The sequence below is a fragment of the Lacerta agilis genome, chromosome 4 (assembly GCF_009819535.1).
Source record: "Lacerta agilis isolate rLacAgi1 chromosome 4, rLacAgi1.pri, whole genome shotgun sequence".
NCBI classification, from domain to species: domain Eukaryota; kingdom Metazoa; phylum Chordata; class Lepidosauria; order Squamata; family Lacertidae; genus Lacerta; species Lacerta agilis.
The window spans coordinates 71,529,489-71,549,499 of NC_046315.1; the positions used below are offsets into that span (position 1 = coordinate 71,529,489).

Below are 20,011 nucleotides of genomic sequence, written 5' to 3' on the forward strand. Positions count from 1 at the left end.
ACCTACATCAGAAAGCAGTTTTCGGAATTAACCTTAAACCAGCTTAATATTTTGAGCCATCATTAAAGATGGTGCTTTCTAAAGTAATGCAGGGTAGTGGAATTGGTAGAAAGCTCTCCTAGGCACAGTTGCAATGCAGAGCTCCAGGCATGACTGTAAACCTGAGTGAAAATGTATGGCTAAACACTACCAGTAGTGGAAGTAAATATATCTTCTCCATCCCAAAAGGTTTTCTGGCCATCATCATTTCTGTCTTTCATGGATTTCGTTTCAATAGCCTGACTTTAATGAACTGCCCAACTACGACTGGACTCTGAGAAATGTCTTGCATTGAATCTAGACAAATTCAAAAGTTGATTTGTAAAGGCTGGAACTTAGTTTTGACTGCAGAATTATTATATATATTTGTGTTAAGATTTCTTGCAACACAACGCGTATGTTGGGTAATGATCACAATTGTTCGTTTAATTGCCTAGTTTGAAACATGAATTTGAGAATGTTTAACTAAGCATAACTTTATTCATTTAGCACTATTAAGCCTATGCTTGGCCCAGCACAAGAGGACCAGCGACAACCTGTTTTTAATCAACAACACAAAATTGTGATCACCCCAATGTCACCGAATGGCCACAGCTTGTAAAAGGTAAATGTCATGAACTTTTTTTAAAAAAATGTGTTTCAAATGCAAATAATGCTTTTTATGCTTCCATAACAGCTTAATTAGCAAGTAGTCTTTAGCGGACACCATCGAGGCAAATACTTTTGAAGTGTCTATCCCTTCTTTATTTAGCTCTGAATATCAGTGTTAATATTCTATAAAATGTTGTCCCCCCTGAGTTGTTATAAAGGGGAGACTGTCTCTGGTTCAGTAATTGCCAGAAGCAGTCCACCACAGTCCGACCTTAGAAGAAAATGAAAGAATGCACAGATTTGGGGAGAGATCTTCATGGTATCTTGCTGACAATGGGTGCTTAATTTGGCTAAAACAATTATTTTGTTCCAGAAACTTGGTGAACTTGCCAAGTACAGCAGACTTGTGTGCCTTTACTTTTTCTATCCTAGGAGTTACAGTGGAGGCAACTTCTTGCAGAATGGAAAAGTTGCTTTGAGTGGCATTGGAATTGAGCCACCATATAAAATTGCTAGCTCATGCTGCAGTGTTCAGATTAGTGGGTGGGTGTATTGCGATCATGCTTTCTGCAGTGCTATTCGGGGCTGAAAACTAAGCATTTGTAACGAAATTTTATTAAACAAAAGCCAACCTTTTGGTTTTGGCAGGGGTGAGCTAAATAATGATAACTTTGATGTTTTCTAAACTTCTTAAGCATGTTATGTTTAATGTTAAGAAGCTTTTGTTCAAATAAACAGATACATTCTACACTGTATTTATTTAATATGCTCTACAAGGCAGTTTTCAGCATCATGTAACAGCACTGATATACTGAAATTCCACAATATTTATTTTTTAAAAAACTCAATAAAATGACATTTAAAAGATAGCAGATAAAACAATTCTTAAAAAACAGTGCCATAATTTTTTCAAGTGCTGGCTAGACTAAAGAAGAGGTCAAAATATTTCCCTGGGGAGGGTATTCTACAAATGCAGGGTCATCACAGAAAAGACTGTGTCCTTGTAGAAAACCAGCACTGTTGTAGAATCAAGTTTTAACTAGCACAGAAGTCCGCTCCACTTACCTGTGGGGAGGAGTTGCGGTGGACCGCATGGCCGCCCAATCCCCCCGGGGGGCGGGGGACATTGTCCCGTGTTGCCCGGGGGATCCCAGCCACGTCATCATCCAGTCAGTATTCTGTTAAAGGAATCCGGGGGTGTGGATCTCATCCGAAGCCCGGGGCGGGGCTGGGGCCATGCCACAACCCCTTTGGGAACCCTGGAGGGAGCTCAAGTTGGTTTGCATCGACAGGGCTCCCCTACCAGTGGGTTACCCATACCAGACTTCCTGCACAGCAGGCGGGAGTCAGATATAGTCTGGTCTACTCAATGCCTAAGCCAATACCGCTCACATTCTGTAACCAATAAAGTTGTGGCCAAAATTTGCCCAATAACATTAACCTTATATCCTGTGTCCTAGTGTTTTTATTCCTCTTCGAGTGGGTGGTTGCGGGGTCTCAACATGCAACTTTGGATATCTGAACAACATAAAAAGCTGCTTTATACTTACTAATAATAAAACACTGTCAGCTGAGCTTCTGGGAATCTTAGAAACATAGGCTTGTTGGAATCTAGAAACATACCAATGCCACTTTTTAATATAGCACAAGAACTAATATAGCTCAGCTGAGCTGGTACTGGCAAAATAATGGTAATAAGAAAGTGACAAATTATTGGGACAGTTAAAAATGTGGAAGTATTGTAAACAATGATGAAGCATTTGATGTGAGAATAGAAAGTACTATGTGAAAGAGGTGTACAATATGTAAAAGTTGATAATTGCAAAAGTAGACAGCCTTGAGTGTATGATGAGCAGCTTATATCTGTGCTTGTATGGTTGTAAGCAGCCTTAATCTATAGGTAACTTTCATTTGAAATCAGTAGGACTGACTTCTAAGAGAATGTTATTGGTATTAATGAATCACATAATATGCTAGTTGTATCACTTTTCCTCTTAGCTGCATACGAAATGTTCACGTTTTTATTTAAACCTTTACAGATCACCAGGAGAACCTCACTCTGAAAATATTGAAGCTAGCCGAATGTAAGTATAACTAGCATATCAAAAGAGTGCATTTGGTATATTTTGTGTGAAACCCAGATGCAACATCAGAGTTGCATTACCTCCATTCTTCAACAGCTACCTTTAAGTTGTACTTGAGAAAAATTATTCAATGTTCACTCTTCAACATGATGGTTTTCCCAGATTAGGTACATTGAGAACACGATCATTTGCCTAGATTAGGTATGTTGAAATCAATGGGAAATCACGTTATTCATGACTTGACTTTTCCCATTGATTTCAGTGGGATCTATGTGCAACTAACTTGGCAAGGATCCAATCCATAGATCTCTTTGATGTTTTTGCTATGACAGTTCCTAGAACCAATAACGCAAGCTGCTCCTAAAGGTGAATTACAGCTCGCTGCCTTGGCAGGTAAACTGTGCTAGTGAAAAATGCACATCACCAGCCATGTGTTCATTCTGTATGGGAATATAAATGACTGCTCTGGATCACAACCAGAGGCTTCGTCAACTCTTATTATATACAACTAAAATTAAGCAGTGTCCAATTGTTTAGTGACACAGAAAATACTAGGTCAGGCTCATGAGTAGAAAAGGTACTGGTCTAGCTATCGGACTGTTTGTAATTTCTGCTTCTTGTTTTTTCAGTGTTTCTGATTTGTGGTACCTAGTTTATATTCTGTGTGGCTTTTTGTGGTGATTTATATATTTACCTATATATTTGTTTTGTAATGGACCACATTGGAAACCTCCGGGTTGAAAGGCAGGCTATACATTGTAATACTAGTATTAATAACTGTAAATAATTTGCTTCATTATACTTGTGCTTTTCATATTATTTAAACTTGAAATAATCTAATTTTTGAAGCTACAGCTGCAATTTAATTCCATCTTCTTTATTAGATCAGATTCTTTTATTTGCCAATGGACAATGGCTCAACTACATTAACTGCTAATATGGAGTTAAACTGTTTGTAAGTGGGCAAAATCCATTCATTAGATAATACTTAAAAGAAGAAAGCAATTAACACTCTTCCTGCTCTAACAGATTTGATAGCGTGGAAACAACTGATGACAAATATTGTTGATGTGTAACTTGGTTAGAAAGAGGACCAAGGGGGAAATGAGTCAAAATATCAGGCATTTTTAACCAGCTTCCTCGCCTTACCTTTCTTTTTTGTTAACTGTGACTTTCAGAGCTAAAGGGAGTAGCAAAGCTGGTTTGCATGTAACACTAAACCATGGTTATGTATGTATAGAAAGCAGGAAAGATCCCAAGTGAGGCTACAAGTTTGCATACTCCTCTCTCCTCCCTCACAGCTAGGAGAAGGACTTCACTAGTGTTTACTTTGTTACTTCGAATTCCGGCTTGTGTACGAACCAGAGATCCAGGATTATAACTCCAATCAGTTAGACAAGCCAGTTTCATAATCCATGATTTGAAGCTGGCTTGCTCTATAACTGACCAAAGTTTGTTTAAACCACAATCTCTGATTCTCACATAACAACAAGGTAGGACTGGGGAAATGGAAAGAAAGTGCTGGCAAAGTCATTCTCCTGACTGCATGAGATGTGTATGAGTCCAAGGCTTTGCTTTGGGCTCGTTGACACAGCACTAAACCATGGTTTAGTATTAATATGTAACTAAACTCAAGATGATTGTGTCACTTAACTCTGTCTAACACTGGTTCATTAGTTAGATTTCAGTAATTCCTAATTTATGCATTTGAAGAATGATAATAAAATACTTGCCAAACCAGTACTGATGTTAGTAAAAGAATTGTCAGGCTCATAATATATTGTATTTAATTGCCAGTTCGTGGATTCCCATAAAATTTGACAATGTATTTGTTTCCTTTGCTGTCTTCCAAAAACAGTTCTTCCAGAATATAGAGTAGTGTCTGTTCCTTTTACATTAAAACAAGATATTAAAAAAAAACCAAGAAGCAGACCCAGCAACCACAGACAAAACCACAAAATAAGAATCCATCATGTGCCATCAAAAGCTGGAGACAAAATTATTGTCTTGCCTGGCACCTAAAAAGTTACAGCTCAGCACCTCATTGGTATACCATGGAGTGATATTCCAAAAGTTGCAGGCCACAGTGGAAGAGGCCCTATTCAGTTAACCACCTGCTCTCATGATGGTAACACTTAGTAGAAGAGCTCAATATATAGGTAGATTCAAACAAGATTGGGCAGTTTTTCAGATAATTAGTCCCAGGCCCTTTAGGATTTTCAACATCATAACTGTCCCAGCGAAAACTACTCAGAAGCAAACAGCCATAATGTAATTGTGCAGTAATGATAGTTGTGCTGAGTAGTCCAGTTGCAATATATGTGTGGGATATAAATCATCTCAAGAATATCAGTATGTAATTACACATTCTATTTCGCTTAGTTTATTTCCTTGTTCGTATAAATTGTTAAAATCTGTATAGCAGGTATCATTTGGAACAGGGGCTAGGCTAGTATTTCTTAGAACACAAACCCCCAATTCTTCTAGAAAAAATTACTTTATGAAACTAAGGGGAATTTTGTGAGGATTCATACACTTAAAGGTTGTTTTTATTTTGTTTTTTATTTGTTTTAAACTGCAAGTACTTACAACATGGCTAATATCAAATAATATTCTCTCCTTGGAATGTCCTTTGCATGCAAAGTCTTGTTATTAGGTCCATATCATAAAGATCTGCATGGGGTCGTTCTGGAAGGTTTTATTTGGAATTAAAATAATTCCAAATAAAATGGAGAGTTTGTGTTTTCGAGTTCACTTATATATTCTTAGCCTAGTGAGCACTACGTTTTGAGACATCAGTTTTCATTAAATAATTTATTCAGACGTGTTCTATGTAAGAGATTTACAACTCCTGTAGTCTTGACTTCGATGGTGAATTGGAATGATCCCAATAATATTTTAACAATTTTATTTGAGACATAACTTCAAGTTTTTGCTCAGACTAGCAGAAATGTTGAGCATTTCTGCTCCGTGTACTACCCATCAAAACTGAAGCATTAAGAGATCAGCTATTGGAAACTCATCATTGAGTTCTTTAATCATCAGTTCTCATCATTGAGTCTCTAATTAACCATTGTTCCCTGTTTCATCCAAACCAGGAAACTATGGTCACCAGCTTAAGAGCAAGCCAGAATCTTAAACCTTGATTTGAACTTGGCTTAACCATTTAATATCCCTGTTAAAAACTGGCAACTAGGGGGAAAAATGTTTTAGTATAGTATGGCAGATGGAATTATAATGCAGACCGATATATTTACATATGAGGCATGGAAGCCTCAGCAGCATGCCCAATAATGAGAGTTATGAGACTCATAGTCCATATTATTTGGAGAAGCCAGGTTCTAGTCATACACTTACTATACTAAATTTCTGCATTATTGTCGATTTCAATATAATGAGGAGGAGTGCGTATATATATATGAGGAGCTTTGTAATTCTTGTAACTGAATGATTTGTGGGAACCAAACTATTACAAGTATTGACCATAACCATAGCTGTCAACTTTCCCTTTTTTGTGGGAAATTCCCTTATTCCATTGCCGTTTCCCTTTGCAAAAAAAGGGAAAGTTGACAGCTATGGCCGTTTCCCAATGCAAAAAAAGGAAGGTTGACAGATCTGACCATAACCCTGTCCTAATTAACTACTTTTGAAAGTTCTGTTACTTAAATCTTTCCAGTTGAAAGTAATCACATTGAAATGCTGAGCTTGGGGAGGGTCTTGCTCCAGATTTCAATGATCTACATTTTTTAAAGAAACAGCAGACTAGTTTACACATTCACAAACTATACTGTGCATCAGACCTATTATTATTATTATTATTATTATTATTATTATGCAGGTGCATCTTGCATTTCAGGATCTCTTGATGTGCAATATCTCTTAAATTGAGAGAGATTACTTCAGAGCCTCACTAATCTGTGCTTTGCCGACCATTTGAATGAGCTTGTATATGAAAGCCATACTAATCCTTGTGCTTACTGTTTGGATGTTTGGTACAGGAAGCGAGCAGCTGCAAAGCATCTAATAGAACGCTACTACCATCAGTTAACTGAGGGCTGTGGAAATGAAGCCTGCACGAATGAATTTTGTGCTTCCTGTCCAACTTTCCTCCGTATGGATAACAATGCAGCAGCCATTAAAGCCCTCGAGCTTTATAAGATTAATGCAAAACTCTGTGATCCTCATCCCTCCAAGAAAGGAACAAGCTCAGCTTACCTAGAAAACAATTCCAAAGGTGCCCACAACAACTCCTGCACTGACAGAAAAATGAACAAGAAGGAAATGCAAGGCCCAAGAGATGACTTTAAAGGTAAGGCACTGGCTGCCAATATGCTTCAGGTCCAGTTTCAAGGTGTTAGCAGTAAGTCTTAAACAAGTGGAGACCTAGGCACTTGAAGGAGCACCTCTCTATACTAACCTGCCCATGCAATAAGAGTAGCCAGTGAGGCTTTCCTTTTCCTCCCAGTTTTGGAGGCCGTACATTATGTGGAGATGGGGAAGAGGGTCATTTCTTTGCTGGTGCCCTCCCTTCAGAAACAGGCACCTTGCTTTGTTGCCTGATTAAGAACCGATTATTCAGTCGGGCATATCTGTTGCTTTATACTGTGTTCCATTTTGTATTTTAAGATGAGTTCTGTTGGTTTATTTTACGTACGTTATTTTTATTTGATGAATCCTTGTTTTAAATGAATTACTTACATTGCCCTGAGATCAAGCAGTATAGGGCAGGCTATAAATATTTGAATAAATAAAATACAATAAGGCGGCTTGTTTCAACAAGCCATGGTTAAGATTAACCACCATTTAGAATTCTGACATGGTGTTAACCTGGTTAATTGAAATTAAAAGTGAAAGCTTTGCAGCTCCCCCTTAACAGCTGTGCCAAAGCAGAGTGGGGAGTGTGTGAGACCAGGGGAATGAACACAGCCCTAGTTTCTAATTCAGTCTTCTTTTGTCATAAAGTGCCAGAGTTGTTGTATGCCTGCTGAAGTTGGTAAATACCCTGTTTCTCCTAAATTAAGACATGGCCATAAAATAAGCCATAGCAGGATTTCTATGCATTTGCGAAATATAAGCCGTTCCCCGAAAATAAGCCATACCCCGAAAATAAGCCATAGTGATGCGGCACCTCCCATTAAAACAGCCTGGAGAGGCGTGGCTATGCAGCGTACTGATGCGATGCGGTTAAAATAAGACATCCCCTGAAAATAAGCCATACTGTGTTTTGTTGAGGGGAAAAAAATATAAGACGGTGTCTTATTTTAGGAGAAACACGGTAGTGGGTCTCTTAATGCCTTCTGCTTAATACATAGATTTTAACCTAAGTTCAACAGAGGTTTTCTGCTTTGTGTTTAACAATGTAGATGTGACATTCTTAACAGAAGACAAAGTCTATGAAATCCTTGAGCTATGTAGAGAAAAAGAGGACTATTCACCTTTAATCCGTGTCATCGGGAGAGTATTTTCTAGCGCTGAAGCTTTGGTACAGAGCTTTCGAAAAGCCAAGCAGCATACTAAGGAAGAACTGAAATCTCTTCAAGGAAAGGATGAAGATAAGGATGAAGATGAAAAGGAAAAAGCTGCCTGTTCTTCTGCCATGGAAGAAGATTCGGTTGCACCATCATCATCATCATCCAGAACAGACGATTCCACACAGGGGGATAACAACCTACAAAAATTAGGGCCAGAAGAAGTGTCTGTAGACATTGATGCAGTCAGACGGGTCTACAATAAATTGCTTTCTAACGAAAAAATAGAATCTGCCTTTTTAAATGCACTTGTGTACTTGTCGCCCAATGTGGAATGTGACTTGACTTACCATAATGTGTACTCTCGGGATCCTAACTATCTCAACTTGTTTATTATCGTTATGGAAAATGGTAATCTTCACAGTCCTGAGTACCTGGAAATGGCACTGCCATTGTTTTGCAAAGCAATGAGTAAGCTACCCCTCGCAGCTCAAGCGAAGCTGGTCAGATTGTGGTCAAAGTATAGCGCAGACCAGATCCGACGGATGATGGAAACGTTTCAGCAACTTATAACCTACAAGGTCATAAGCAACGAGTTCAACAGTCGCAACTTAGTGAATGACGACGATGCCATTGTCGCTGCTTCAAAGTGCTTAAAAATGGTTTACTATGCAAATGTAGTGGGAGGGGATGTGGACACGGATCACAACGAGGAGGAAGATGAAGAGCCAATCCCAGAATCCAGCGAGCTAACGCTTCAGGAACTGCTGGGCGAGGAGAGAAGAAATAAAAAAGGACCCCGAGTAGACCCACTGGAAACGGAACTTGGTGTAAAAACTATAGATTGCCGAAAACCACTTATCCCCTTTGAAGAGTTTATCAATGAGCCACTGAATGACGTTCTAGAAATGGACAAAGATTACACCTTCTTCAAGGTAGAAACAGAAAACAAATTCTCCTTTATGACGTGCCCCTTTATATTGAATGCTGTCACGAAAAACCTGGGATTGTATTATGACAACAGAATCCGTATGTACAGTGAACGGCGCATCACCGTACTCTACAGTTTAGTTCAAGGACAGCAGTTAAATCCGTATTTGCGGCTCAAAGTGAGACGGGATCACATCATAGATGATGCTCTTGTCCGGGTAAGTGGCGTATTGCTGTAAAAAGGTGTTTGACTGCCCATGTTTGAAAATAAAATAGCTAGAAGCAAGATTGTTACTATGTTATCGACTTAGGTTTCCTGGTGTCTGAAGTATTATAAGCACTAGTTGAGGTTACTGCTGCTTTGGGGGACTGATGTGTGGAGGAGCGGCCTGCCATGTACACAGGTATGTGTCGTATCGTTCCCAGAATTACTCCTGGAAAAACATTCAAACCTACGTACAACGTGTATGGCTTTTCTTTTGCTAAAACCAAAAAGCCGTCAGGTTAGAATTTTAATCTCTGCACAAATGTTCCTAGAATATTTTGATTTGGCACATTATGGCTTTTATCCACAGATGACCATTCAGAAAGAGACTTGAGGTTCTTGGAAAGATAATGGTACATTGCATGTTGTGACAGTGGTGGGGGGAAATTACACAGCTTTATTTCAGGTGTGCATTTGATGGGGTGTATCGGTTGGCAATACTCATTTAACTATCCGTTTCAGAGTTTCCCCATAATCTGGCCTCATTCATGGGCAATCGTCACATGAAACAGTTTGTGATATAAAGCAGCAGTCAGGTACTCCCACATGTGAGCCTAATTAAGCCCAGTAGGCCTCCCTATTTGTTCAGTGAAGCCATTTTGACCAAGCCACACCTACCATCTACACCCTTGTTGCAGGTAAAAAGATTCAGCTCCCTGCCAAAAGGGGAATTTTCAGGCACTGTCAATTCAGCTAGCTGGTGCTGTTTGCAAAACCATGTTCCCATACAAGCACTGATGATAATCACATTTGCCCCTGTAAAGGCAGAGGGCTTCACAAGCACTGGCGATCAGCGGAGTCATCCACACCGAGTCATCCACACCTACAAAGCACTGTGCCTTGACCTGTGCAGTTTGATTTCAAACGACACAAGCAAAATAAAGCACTTCACCCATCCTGCCTTTCAGAATGGCACACAGAGCTATGGGGACCTAGGCATCCAGCCCGCCAGCTGGAAAGTGCCCCCCCCCCCCCGCAATTTAAAAAGTAAGAAGATAAAAATGAAAACACCACCTTCTGTAAAACTTATTAAAGCCTTTCCCTCCCTGTGTGTGAACTGATTGTTGTTCCTTCCCAAAGACATCTCCCACCTCCACAACATGCATACACATGTAGAATCATAGAATCGTAGAGTTGAAAGGGACCCCAGTGGTCATCCTATCCAACCCCCTGCAATGCAGGGATCTCAGCTAAAGCATCCATGACAGATGGGCATCCAACCTCTGCATAAAAACCACCAGTGAAGGAGAGTCCACAACCGAGGGAGACCGTTCCACTGTCAAAGATCTCTTAACTGTCAGAAAGTTCTTCCTGATGTTTAGTCAGAATTTTCTTTCTTGTAGAGAAGAGGCAATTTGCCCACGGAACTGGTGGTATAAACCCCCTAGCCCCTTCATCGCAAGCCTTTCTGTGGTTCATCTTAACTGTTTGAAGCTCAACCTGCCCTTCACAAATCCGGAACTGGAACCATTAAAAATCTCCCATTCAGTCTTAATAAAGCTAAGTCTTCAAACCAGTGGTCTACATAGCACCAAGAGGTGTTAGTAAGCAACTTTGTAGTTGTCTGAACACATGTCTTGGGTTAACACCCTGACATCTGGGGAACAAAAGCTTCATGGAGTACTGTACTGAACTTTGCATCTCTGTTGTGTAGGTTACTAAAGTTTCACAGTAGCTTTCCAGCAGTGATCTCTTGAGTTTAGTTAGAGGAATAGAAAATATGGTTTGTGCATTTTTCCTAGAATGCAGCTTCTTCAGTTTGTGATAGGAAAGATGAGCAGTCCCTGATAGGGGAAGGAGTCGTGAATCAAGTCTCCCGAGACCTGTGTCACTTAGGTTAAAGAGTTTCACTGCAATTCTGGTGCTGATGCTAGCCTCTAACGTGTAAGAATAATGTGCAGTTGCATTAACATTGAGTAGTATCAAGTGGTCCTGTTCCACTAGTGAAACAGAGCTTTCCTCTTCTCTTCTGCAGCCCCCCACTGGTAGACCCTATAGGAAATATTTTGAAGGGTGTACAGGGGAGAGGAAGTTGCATTGTGCAAGTGGTCTTCCACTCACACCGGATGCAACCCACTGCCTTCTAATTACATTCATTTGACTTGACTTTATTTAAACTAGGTTATATTTATTTTGCTGCATAGAAATAGAATATAAAACATAGATAATAAAACAGTATTAAATCATAAAAGCATCACGACTCAAAACTACAGAAATAGACTAATTTGAAACGGCTTGGGAGAAAACATTTTCAGCAGACATCAAAAACGCTAACATTCTCCTTATTTAGATCTGCTAACTTGATCAGGTCATAACTAGTGCAAAGCTTTGGGTTGGTTTGAAGACTTTGGTGTTGTCAGGAGAATCCTGACTGAAGCTGAGGAAGCCAGCTGCTGTTTATCTCAGATAATTTTTCATGCGTGTGAGGGGAAAACACGAATCTAGCTTTGCACTGGTCTGAAAGTTTGAGATTCTAAATTTGTTGCATGTGCTATTTCATTAAGAGTGAAAAGGTTCCTTCGTATGCCCCTGTGAGTGGGATAATTTGATCCCTCTTTGGTGGTTGAATTCCAGAAGTATTGGTAGGAAGTGCTGCATCAGGAATGCAAGCTTTTTTCCGTCCAAGGGATGTGTTGATCCTTGGCCAATCCTCCATGCCTGCAGTGGTTGTGGCCACTCCACACACCTGCACACTGCATCCCTACACACATCCCAGAACTGAGGTTTTTTTACTGGCAGTCAGAGAATTTGAAATTGCAGTAAAACTTGTATTTGCCATGGCAACGATCCTGCAATTGCGCTTTAGCATCTAAGTGATTGCCAGTGACTGAAAGGATAACCTTGGTCACAACTTGTTTTGATTCCAGCATTCTATTCCACAGTGGTGGGGGTGCACATGCCCTGATCCAGTGTAGCTGCAGGAGAAAGCTGCATTACAGCTGACATTCAGCTCTTGCAAATCTATAATTCACTTAGTAAGTTTCCAAACTCTTAGGACAGAATTCTCGCCAGAACCTGTTTACATTGATCCTGCAAATAAAATGGAACATTGTGTTCTATAAAACCCAGTTTAAGGCTGCTATATTTAATGTGTGTGTTTATCTAGTTTGACTCAGCTCTATTCTAAGCTAGGTGTCTTTCTGTTTTTCATTTGCTCAGCAGTGCAGTTGGATTTATAGTACCAGAAATCCTATTCCTGTTCTGCAAGTAAATTTTTCCTTGGCCTTGGATATTGGCTGCCTTTTGTTAGCCTTTCCTTTTTATGTACAACACATTTACATTGTGACTTGAGTACCACCGTTAAATTGTCAAGTATGTATCATGTACCTTACTACACCTGAAATAATAAACTTTCCTAATTACCGGGCAGTTAGTTTTCTACTCTGAGTGCTGGCAAAGTGTCCTTATAAACTTTTAATTCTTGTGCATTCATGGTCAGACTCAGTCTAATATCTGTTTGAAAATTTGGTTTTATATATATTTAAGAAATAACTAATTTGCTTCTGTTCTGCAAGGCCTTGTAACCATCACAGAGTAACCTTTCTCTAAACTATAGATTCAAAACAGATGTTCAATGAAAGCAGCCTTTGGCAACCTGGTGCCTTTTAGGTGGATGGCACCAGGTTAGTGAAGATTGACTTAAAACTTGCAGCTCAAGGGAGTGGGAACTGGCAGGTTCTCCACTAAACATCTTATGTCAAGTAATTTGACACTTCTAAGTGCTCTCCCAGGTGTTTCTTTGCAGTCATGGCTTAGATTCAAGCCAAGGCTGCAAAGACTCCTGATGAAAGTGTGGCTTGCATTTGACAGGGATTGGCTCCATTCAGGAGCTCTGATCGGGAGCTCGCAAGTGCTTGCATTTGGTACCAAATTTAAAAGCCTCTGGATGCAAGCCCCATTTGCAGAAGAAGAATTGGGGGTGCAATCTAAGATTCCCGGTTGCTTTTGTGTAGCTGTGACTTTCCTGCCCTTCACCTGATGTCATATGATGTAAGGTGTGGGGCAGATGGGGAAATTGCCTTGTGGGCCTTGTTTTGCCCATGATCTGAAGGTTCCTCTTCCCTGATGTAGAAAATATTAGCCCAATTCACATGTCTTTGGAAACTGTAGGTAATAGTTTGGTATGAATGTGCATATCTGGACAATATGACTCTTGCCTGCTGGCGCACAGAGGATATAAACCAGGATTTGTGACTTCGCATTTTGTCAAAACCAGGAGGCATGGACTGTTTTGCTCCCAACAAGCTACTTTAAGACAAAAACAAACCTTGGCTACACATCCTGGTTAGGGAGTGAAACAAATTACAATCCTTGCTTTAAATGTAACACTAAGGCAGTGGTTCAGTTTTGTTTCCTCCCAGCATAAGCTGCAGAGAAGCACAATAAACCAGTGGTTTTCTACCACTGTGCCGTGGCACCCTGGGGTGCCTTAAATGATGGTCAGGAGTGCCATGGGCAACACTGGCGTCTGTCCTTCCCTCCCTCCCTCTGATGCCTTCTCGAGTCCCTGCCTCCCAAAGATGTGCACAGCTGTTTGTTGCAGCTTCCCAGGCGAATGGTGTCTCTGGGAGGCACCTTAATTTGGGGCGGGGAGGGGGCAGCTCAGAGACCAGGGACAGCTGCAGCAACTGCCCGGAGGACTGAAGGAGAGAAGAGGAGGCTGAAGGAACACTCCACATGGGAGGGTGTTCAAAAAAAGGTGAGAGGCTGCCAGCTCTGCAGGCAATAACTGGGCTCCTGAGCCCCACAGGGATGCTGCAGAAAGAATGTCAAGGGAGCTGAGGACTCAAAAAGGTTGAAAACCCCTGCCATAAACCATTAACTGGTTTGCTGGGATGTGAGAACAAGGCCATTGTCGGTTGAAACATTTTGCCTAACTGATTGATTTGCATACAGTTTCACTCCATAAAACTCTTCTTGCATATCTCGTGTCAGTAAAAATGTCTACTCGTAAAGCAAAGTTCTTTATCACCTTTTTATATTTAATTGCTCCAATCATATTCTCAGTATGTGATTTAATGACTGTTCCAAGTGGCTGGATTAAATGAGATACCTTTTCATACTAAAAGAGTAAAACGTTGCCCCAATTTCAATGATGGTACACATCTTATGTGTTACATTTTCTTCTTAGAGGAGTCAAGAAAGTTTGTGTTAACCCAGTAATGGCATTAATTGCGTCCCATGAGGGTCAGAAGATCATTCTCTACCGTTCTTTCCCCTGTAAGGCTTCAGAAAACTTAGCAATGAGAAACTGGGCAGTAAATAAAGAGAGAACTTTCCCTTGATAATCTTAGTGGTCCATCCAAATCCCATTTCCTCCATCACTTTCCTCATGAAGCTTCAAGAAACATTATCAAATGCTTTTTCTGCATCTATAAACATCAATGCTGCTTTTTTCTCATTTCTCATTTCCAGGTATTCTATAATATTCAATACATTTCTAATAGGAATCCAGATTGATCATAATGAATAAAATATTTTAGATTTTTTTTCAATCTATTTGCCAAAACAAATGCAAACCATTTGAATCATATTGAAGTGTTAACGGTGTCAGTTCAGATTCAGTAGGCCTTGTTGTACTAATAGATATTTTAAGCCTTCTACTTTGAAGGCTACATATAAATATCCAATCTAGTGGCGCAGAAGAAAAATTCCAAGAAACTGGGATAAATGCAAAAATATGGGCATGAGTTGTATTAAATGTGCCCCAACTCTACAGAATGTTGCTCACACATGCTAAACCATAGTTTAGTGCCACATGAAGAAGCCACCTTGAGCCTCATGTGTTGCCTTCCTGTGCTCAACAGAGATGCCAATTCAGACCAATTCAGTTAGTTCACTCTCACCTGCACACAGTGCTCAGCTTAATCAATGACACATGGAGCAGCAGCTATCTAACAAACCAGCAAGCACCCTGGTCTACTCCTTCCTTTTACAGCTGGATTGGATTTTAAATGTTTACCGTATTTTTTCCGGCTATAAGATGCCCCCTTGTATAAGACACCCCCTATTTTGGGGGACTCAGATTTAAGAAAATGGAAGATGGCCCAGAATATAAGATGCCCCCTAATTTTTGACATTATTTTTTAGGGGGGAACCTAGTCTGATACACGAAAAAATTCGGTACTGGTTAACTTACCATCAGTAGCACATGAGACTTCATCTCCATGAGTCCCAGGTTGGCAGAAGATTCCTGCATTGCAGGGGGTTGGACTAGATGACCCTCGTGGTCCCTTCCAACTCTACAATTCTAGAATAGAAATCAAGGTATCTTAAGGAATCTTGCAGAAGAAACATTTTTCTTCCCCTATGGACACTTATGCAACCCAAAATGCCTCTCTAGAGGGATGTGTGGGAGGGCTGCAGAAGATTGTGCGATAAGCAGCTGGGGTGGAGGGAATGAGAAGCATTTATTCTGTGAAGTTCTTTGTCTAAGGATTCAAGCCACTGTATAGATCGTGGCTTCTGATCCTTTGCAGATACTGTCATGTCTGTCTTCAAGGTTCCTTTTAAGGCTTATGCAGAATATGAACTTGTAAGATGTACTCGTAAGATCCTGTGGGCTATTTTTAAGTTTGAATCTAAAAGCTAAAACTTGTGCATCCTAAAGGAAAGAATTGGGGAGGAGAGGAGAGATCTCTGTAGGATTTGTGCAAGGCTTTGAGACAGTAGGAGAGTCATCCTCGGCTATTGCTGCAGGAAGGGTTCTAGTCATTGAAGATGACAGTAATCCCCTTGAACTCTGAGCCAAAAGGTCAAATTCTGAAGCAGCAACTAGAGGGAGAATGGTTCCTACCCTTGGGGATAGTTCCAAGAGCACTTTGGGAACCCTGTTTCCTCTTTTTCTTACCTTTCCCTGTTTAGGGAAGTATTTAATGACTGATGTTTTAATGTATTTTTAATCTTTTGTTGGAAGCCACCCAGAGTGGCTGGGGAAACCCAGCCAGATGGGCGAGGTAGAAATAATAAATTATTATTATTGTTTTTTGTTGTTGTTATATTCCTCCATCCTGGTCTAGCAGAGCCATCCAAAACATTCTCCAGGGATGTGCACAGTGCTTGCAGGCCTTCCTAGTCAATTTCATCCCCTTATTTTTTTTCCTTAGACACCACAATGGGATTGAGCCCAAAGTGAGTCACATTGTCCACCCCCCTCACTGTGAACCTCATTATGTCCCCTGCTGTTCTGTATAACCAACTATAAATATTTTCTATGACAAGTATTTATTGTGACCGTTACCCTGAATCACTTGTAACAAACTGCTTCATTTTATGAGTCTCGCTATTCCTTACGTCAGTTAAAATATATTTCTAAGATAAATTAGCAGCTTTCGTTTTTGCTTGTGCATGTTGTGGTGAAGCAGCCAAGGGAGGGAGGTATATCCACGGCATGGTGACCTATAAAATAGGACGTACTAAAGGAACGTTTTGTTTCTTATTCAATAGTTAGAAATGATTGCCATGGAAAATCCAGCAGATTTGAAAAAACAATTGTATGTGGAATTTGAAGGAGAACAAGGGGTTGATGAAGGAGGAGTTTCCAAAGAGTTTTTCCAGCTAGTTGTAGAGGAAATCTTCAACCCAGATATTGGTACGTAATTAACTTTGTATTTATTTAATATGCAAGATGGTTTGTGTCTCGTCTTATTAACAGTTATCTACCCTTTCCTGAGCCATATGAAAACCCATCTTTCTAGGGTTTTTTGTTGTTTAGTTTTTACTTGTAGCTTGTGTACCCCAGCTTTGGACACAATCTTGTGACAAGTCAGCAAAATCATGTTACAGCCCTTCTAGGGTATGGTACACCATTTTCACATCCAAGTGTGCCTTGGTTTTGAGTGCTCACCTGCCCACCAGAAGCCAGCTGTAGCTAGCTGCCTTCTCCCTAAAATGTTAGCTGCTCTTGTGCAGCTAGTGTGTGTGTCATGAAATGTTCAAGCGTTCATTTCTCTCCCTCCCTCCCTCTCTCTCTCTCTCTCTCTCTCTCTCTCTCTCTCTCTCTCTCTCACACACACACACACACACACACACACACACTGTTCCAGTGGATTTTGGGATATTATGGTAACTTTATTATACATGGGGACTTTTGAATCAAGTCCGGATCAAGCTATGAACTAAGCTGTGACTAAATAACAGGTGGATTTCTACATCTGCCTCCTCCACAAGAGGCCCAGAAGGTGACAACACGAAAACAGGCCTTTTCTACAATGGCTCCCCATTTGTGGAATGCTCTCCCTTGGGGTTTATATGTCTTTAGGCGCCAGGTGAAAATGTTCTTCTACCAGGCCTTTCACTTATTGACATCCGATGCCCTTTTAAATGTGTTCTGGGAGGGGAAATTATTGATTGGTTGGTTCTTGTTTTTATTATGTATTTTTTGTTTTTTTTATATTATGTTGTGAACCGCCCTGAATTCTTCAGGTATACAAATTTATTTAAGTAATGATAATAAAAATAATTAAGCTTTCATGTTTTTTCTTTTTAAAAAAATTATTGCTATTCAGTTCCTTAGTCTTAATTTTGACATGCTTTTTTATAGGAATGTTCACTTACGACGAGTCTACAAAATTGTTTTGGTTTAATCCATCGTCTTTTGAAACTGAGGGACAGTTTACACTGATTGGAATTGTGCTGGGTCTGGCCATTTACAATAACTGTATTCTGGACGTCCATTTCCCAATGGTTGTCTACAGGAAACTAATGGGCAAAAAAGGAACTTTCCGTGACCTGGCAGACTCTCACCCTGTAAGTTGATAATTACGTTTGGAAATATGTACTTACATTCTGAGTTGTTGTTGTTGGCAGTGTGACACTCTCTGAGTGTTCTCTTGCATGAAGCATCAGTAGCCATTGTCTCAAAATTGCATAATAGGGACCAAAGTTGAGAGTGTTGCTTGCTTAGTAGTTCATGACAGAGGCAATGTTTAAACTGGTAACTTCATGGCTCCCACTGTTTGCTGCTTCGCTACACATCTACACCATCTCTTAGTCCTGTGAAAGTTTGCTTAATGGGCATTTTAGAAAAGTCAGCATTTTGCAACACTTCTAGTGACCTGTTAAATATACAGAACATGATGTCAGGTGCTCAAGGAAAAGGCAGCACAATGTGCAGTGTCAAGAGACCTGTACTGTCAACACAAATGTGCTTTGCCAGTATTGGAGAAGAGGGGAGAGTGTGAGTGGAAGGGAGGGCGACTGGGTCACTTCACCTGTTTGTCTTATCTAAGCAGCTGAGCATAGGGTGGCGGCAAGCCACATTTGCAGCTGAGTTATATGGACGATCACAACAGTTTCGAAACTAGCTTTCTGAAAGTTCACAATGTAGTTGTGAAAGCAAATGATGCCAGTGATGCTCTCAATGTTATTTCATTCCAAAACAGAAACTTGCATCTATTCCAAAGTTTCCTTTAGTTGAAAATCTATTGGAAATTATGGATGGTAAAAATAGGACAACTTCTCCAAATGCAAAAGGAGGTGTGTTTCCCCCCCCCCCTCCACCTGCTCTTTATCAGACTCCACTTATAGCCATTGTTAAGCTTTGGTTACCACAAAAAAGACACACACTTGCCTGAAAGAGTATCTTAATGTGTGCATTTTTTTTAATGAAAGGCAGCCTTGGGAGGCTGCAACCTTGATCAGAAGAGTAGGCAAGGAGTTGTAAAAGGCTTTTTCCATTCAAAATTGTCCTCCCCTTGCTGCTTTTCCACCTACCGGGATGTGGGGATCTCTTCCCTGCCTGTGGAAAAGCAGCACATGAAGGTGATTTTTATAGGAAAAATAGCCTTTGAATAAAGGACTAAAGAGCTCTCTCCTCCTCCACAGTTGCTGTGATATGATTCACAGTATCCTATAGCTGTTTTTCATTTAAATCTGGAAACTGACATGTGTGTAAGTAAAAACATACAGTTTGACCCATAATGTTCAGGCATGCTGCATAATTACCACGTCTGTTGCTGGGGCTTTAAAGCCTTATGAAATATGTCTTATTTCATTTTAGGTTCTCTATCAAAGCTTAAGAGACTTGTTGCAGTATGAGGGAAGCGTGGAAGATGATATGATGATAACCTTCCAGATATCTCATACGGATCTCTTTGGTAATCCAATGATGCACGATTTAAAGGAAAATGGAGATAAAATCCCTATTACAAATGAAAACAGAAAGGTAATTTGAATGGGCAATGCCACCAGTTGCGGAGTGATTACTTGATCAATATTCCAGGAGAACAGATAGAAACACACCTTGCATGTGTTTATATAAATTAAGCTCATTTGCATGATCTCTGCTGAGGCTGTCAGAAAGTTGTATTTTCTCATTTGCTAAATTTGTATGACAACAAATAGTGCTCAATGTGATTAACAGCAATAAAATACAAAGCAAAATAAATCAAAAACGTGAAAATAAATGGAGTGAAACATATCAACAAAACTGATAGAAATGCCACCAGTTCAACTAATTTCAGCAGACTTATAATTGCCATAACAAGTCAACTTGTAAGGCCAAAAGGCTATATGAATGAAAGCATCTCTGCCTGCTAGCAGAAGATAATGAGAGAGGGAGTATAGGATGAACCACTGAGAAGGGGATTCTGATAAAATATGATTTTGAGAAGTGATTTTGGGAGAAATTCTTG

General features: G+C 40.1%; 1 protein-coding gene across 4 annotated transcripts in view; it reads left to right on the forward strand.

The window, feature by feature from the left end:
• Positions 1 to 20,011, forward strand: part of UBE3A (ubiquitin protein ligase E3A) — a 36,810-nt gene that overhangs the window by 12,883 nt on the left and 3,916 nt on the right. For all 4 annotated transcript variants that reach the window (XM_033147537.1, XM_033147535.1, XM_033147536.1 and 1 more), the window contains 7 exons: positions 529 to 643; positions 2,670 to 2,714; positions 6,713 to 7,023; positions 8,078 to 9,330; positions 16,824 to 16,968; positions 17,920 to 18,125; positions 19,378 to 19,542. In XM_033147537.1, the coding sequence (XP_033003428.1) occupies positions 624 to 643; positions 2,670 to 2,714; positions 6,713 to 7,023; positions 8,078 to 9,330; positions 16,824 to 16,968; positions 17,920 to 18,125; positions 19,378 to 19,542 (2,145 nt within the window). In that variant the 5' untranslated portion in view covers positions 529 to 623. The remainder of the gene's footprint in view (positions 1 to 528; positions 644 to 2,669; positions 2,715 to 6,712; positions 7,024 to 8,077; positions 9,331 to 16,823; positions 16,969 to 17,919; positions 18,126 to 19,377; positions 19,543 to 20,011) is intronic.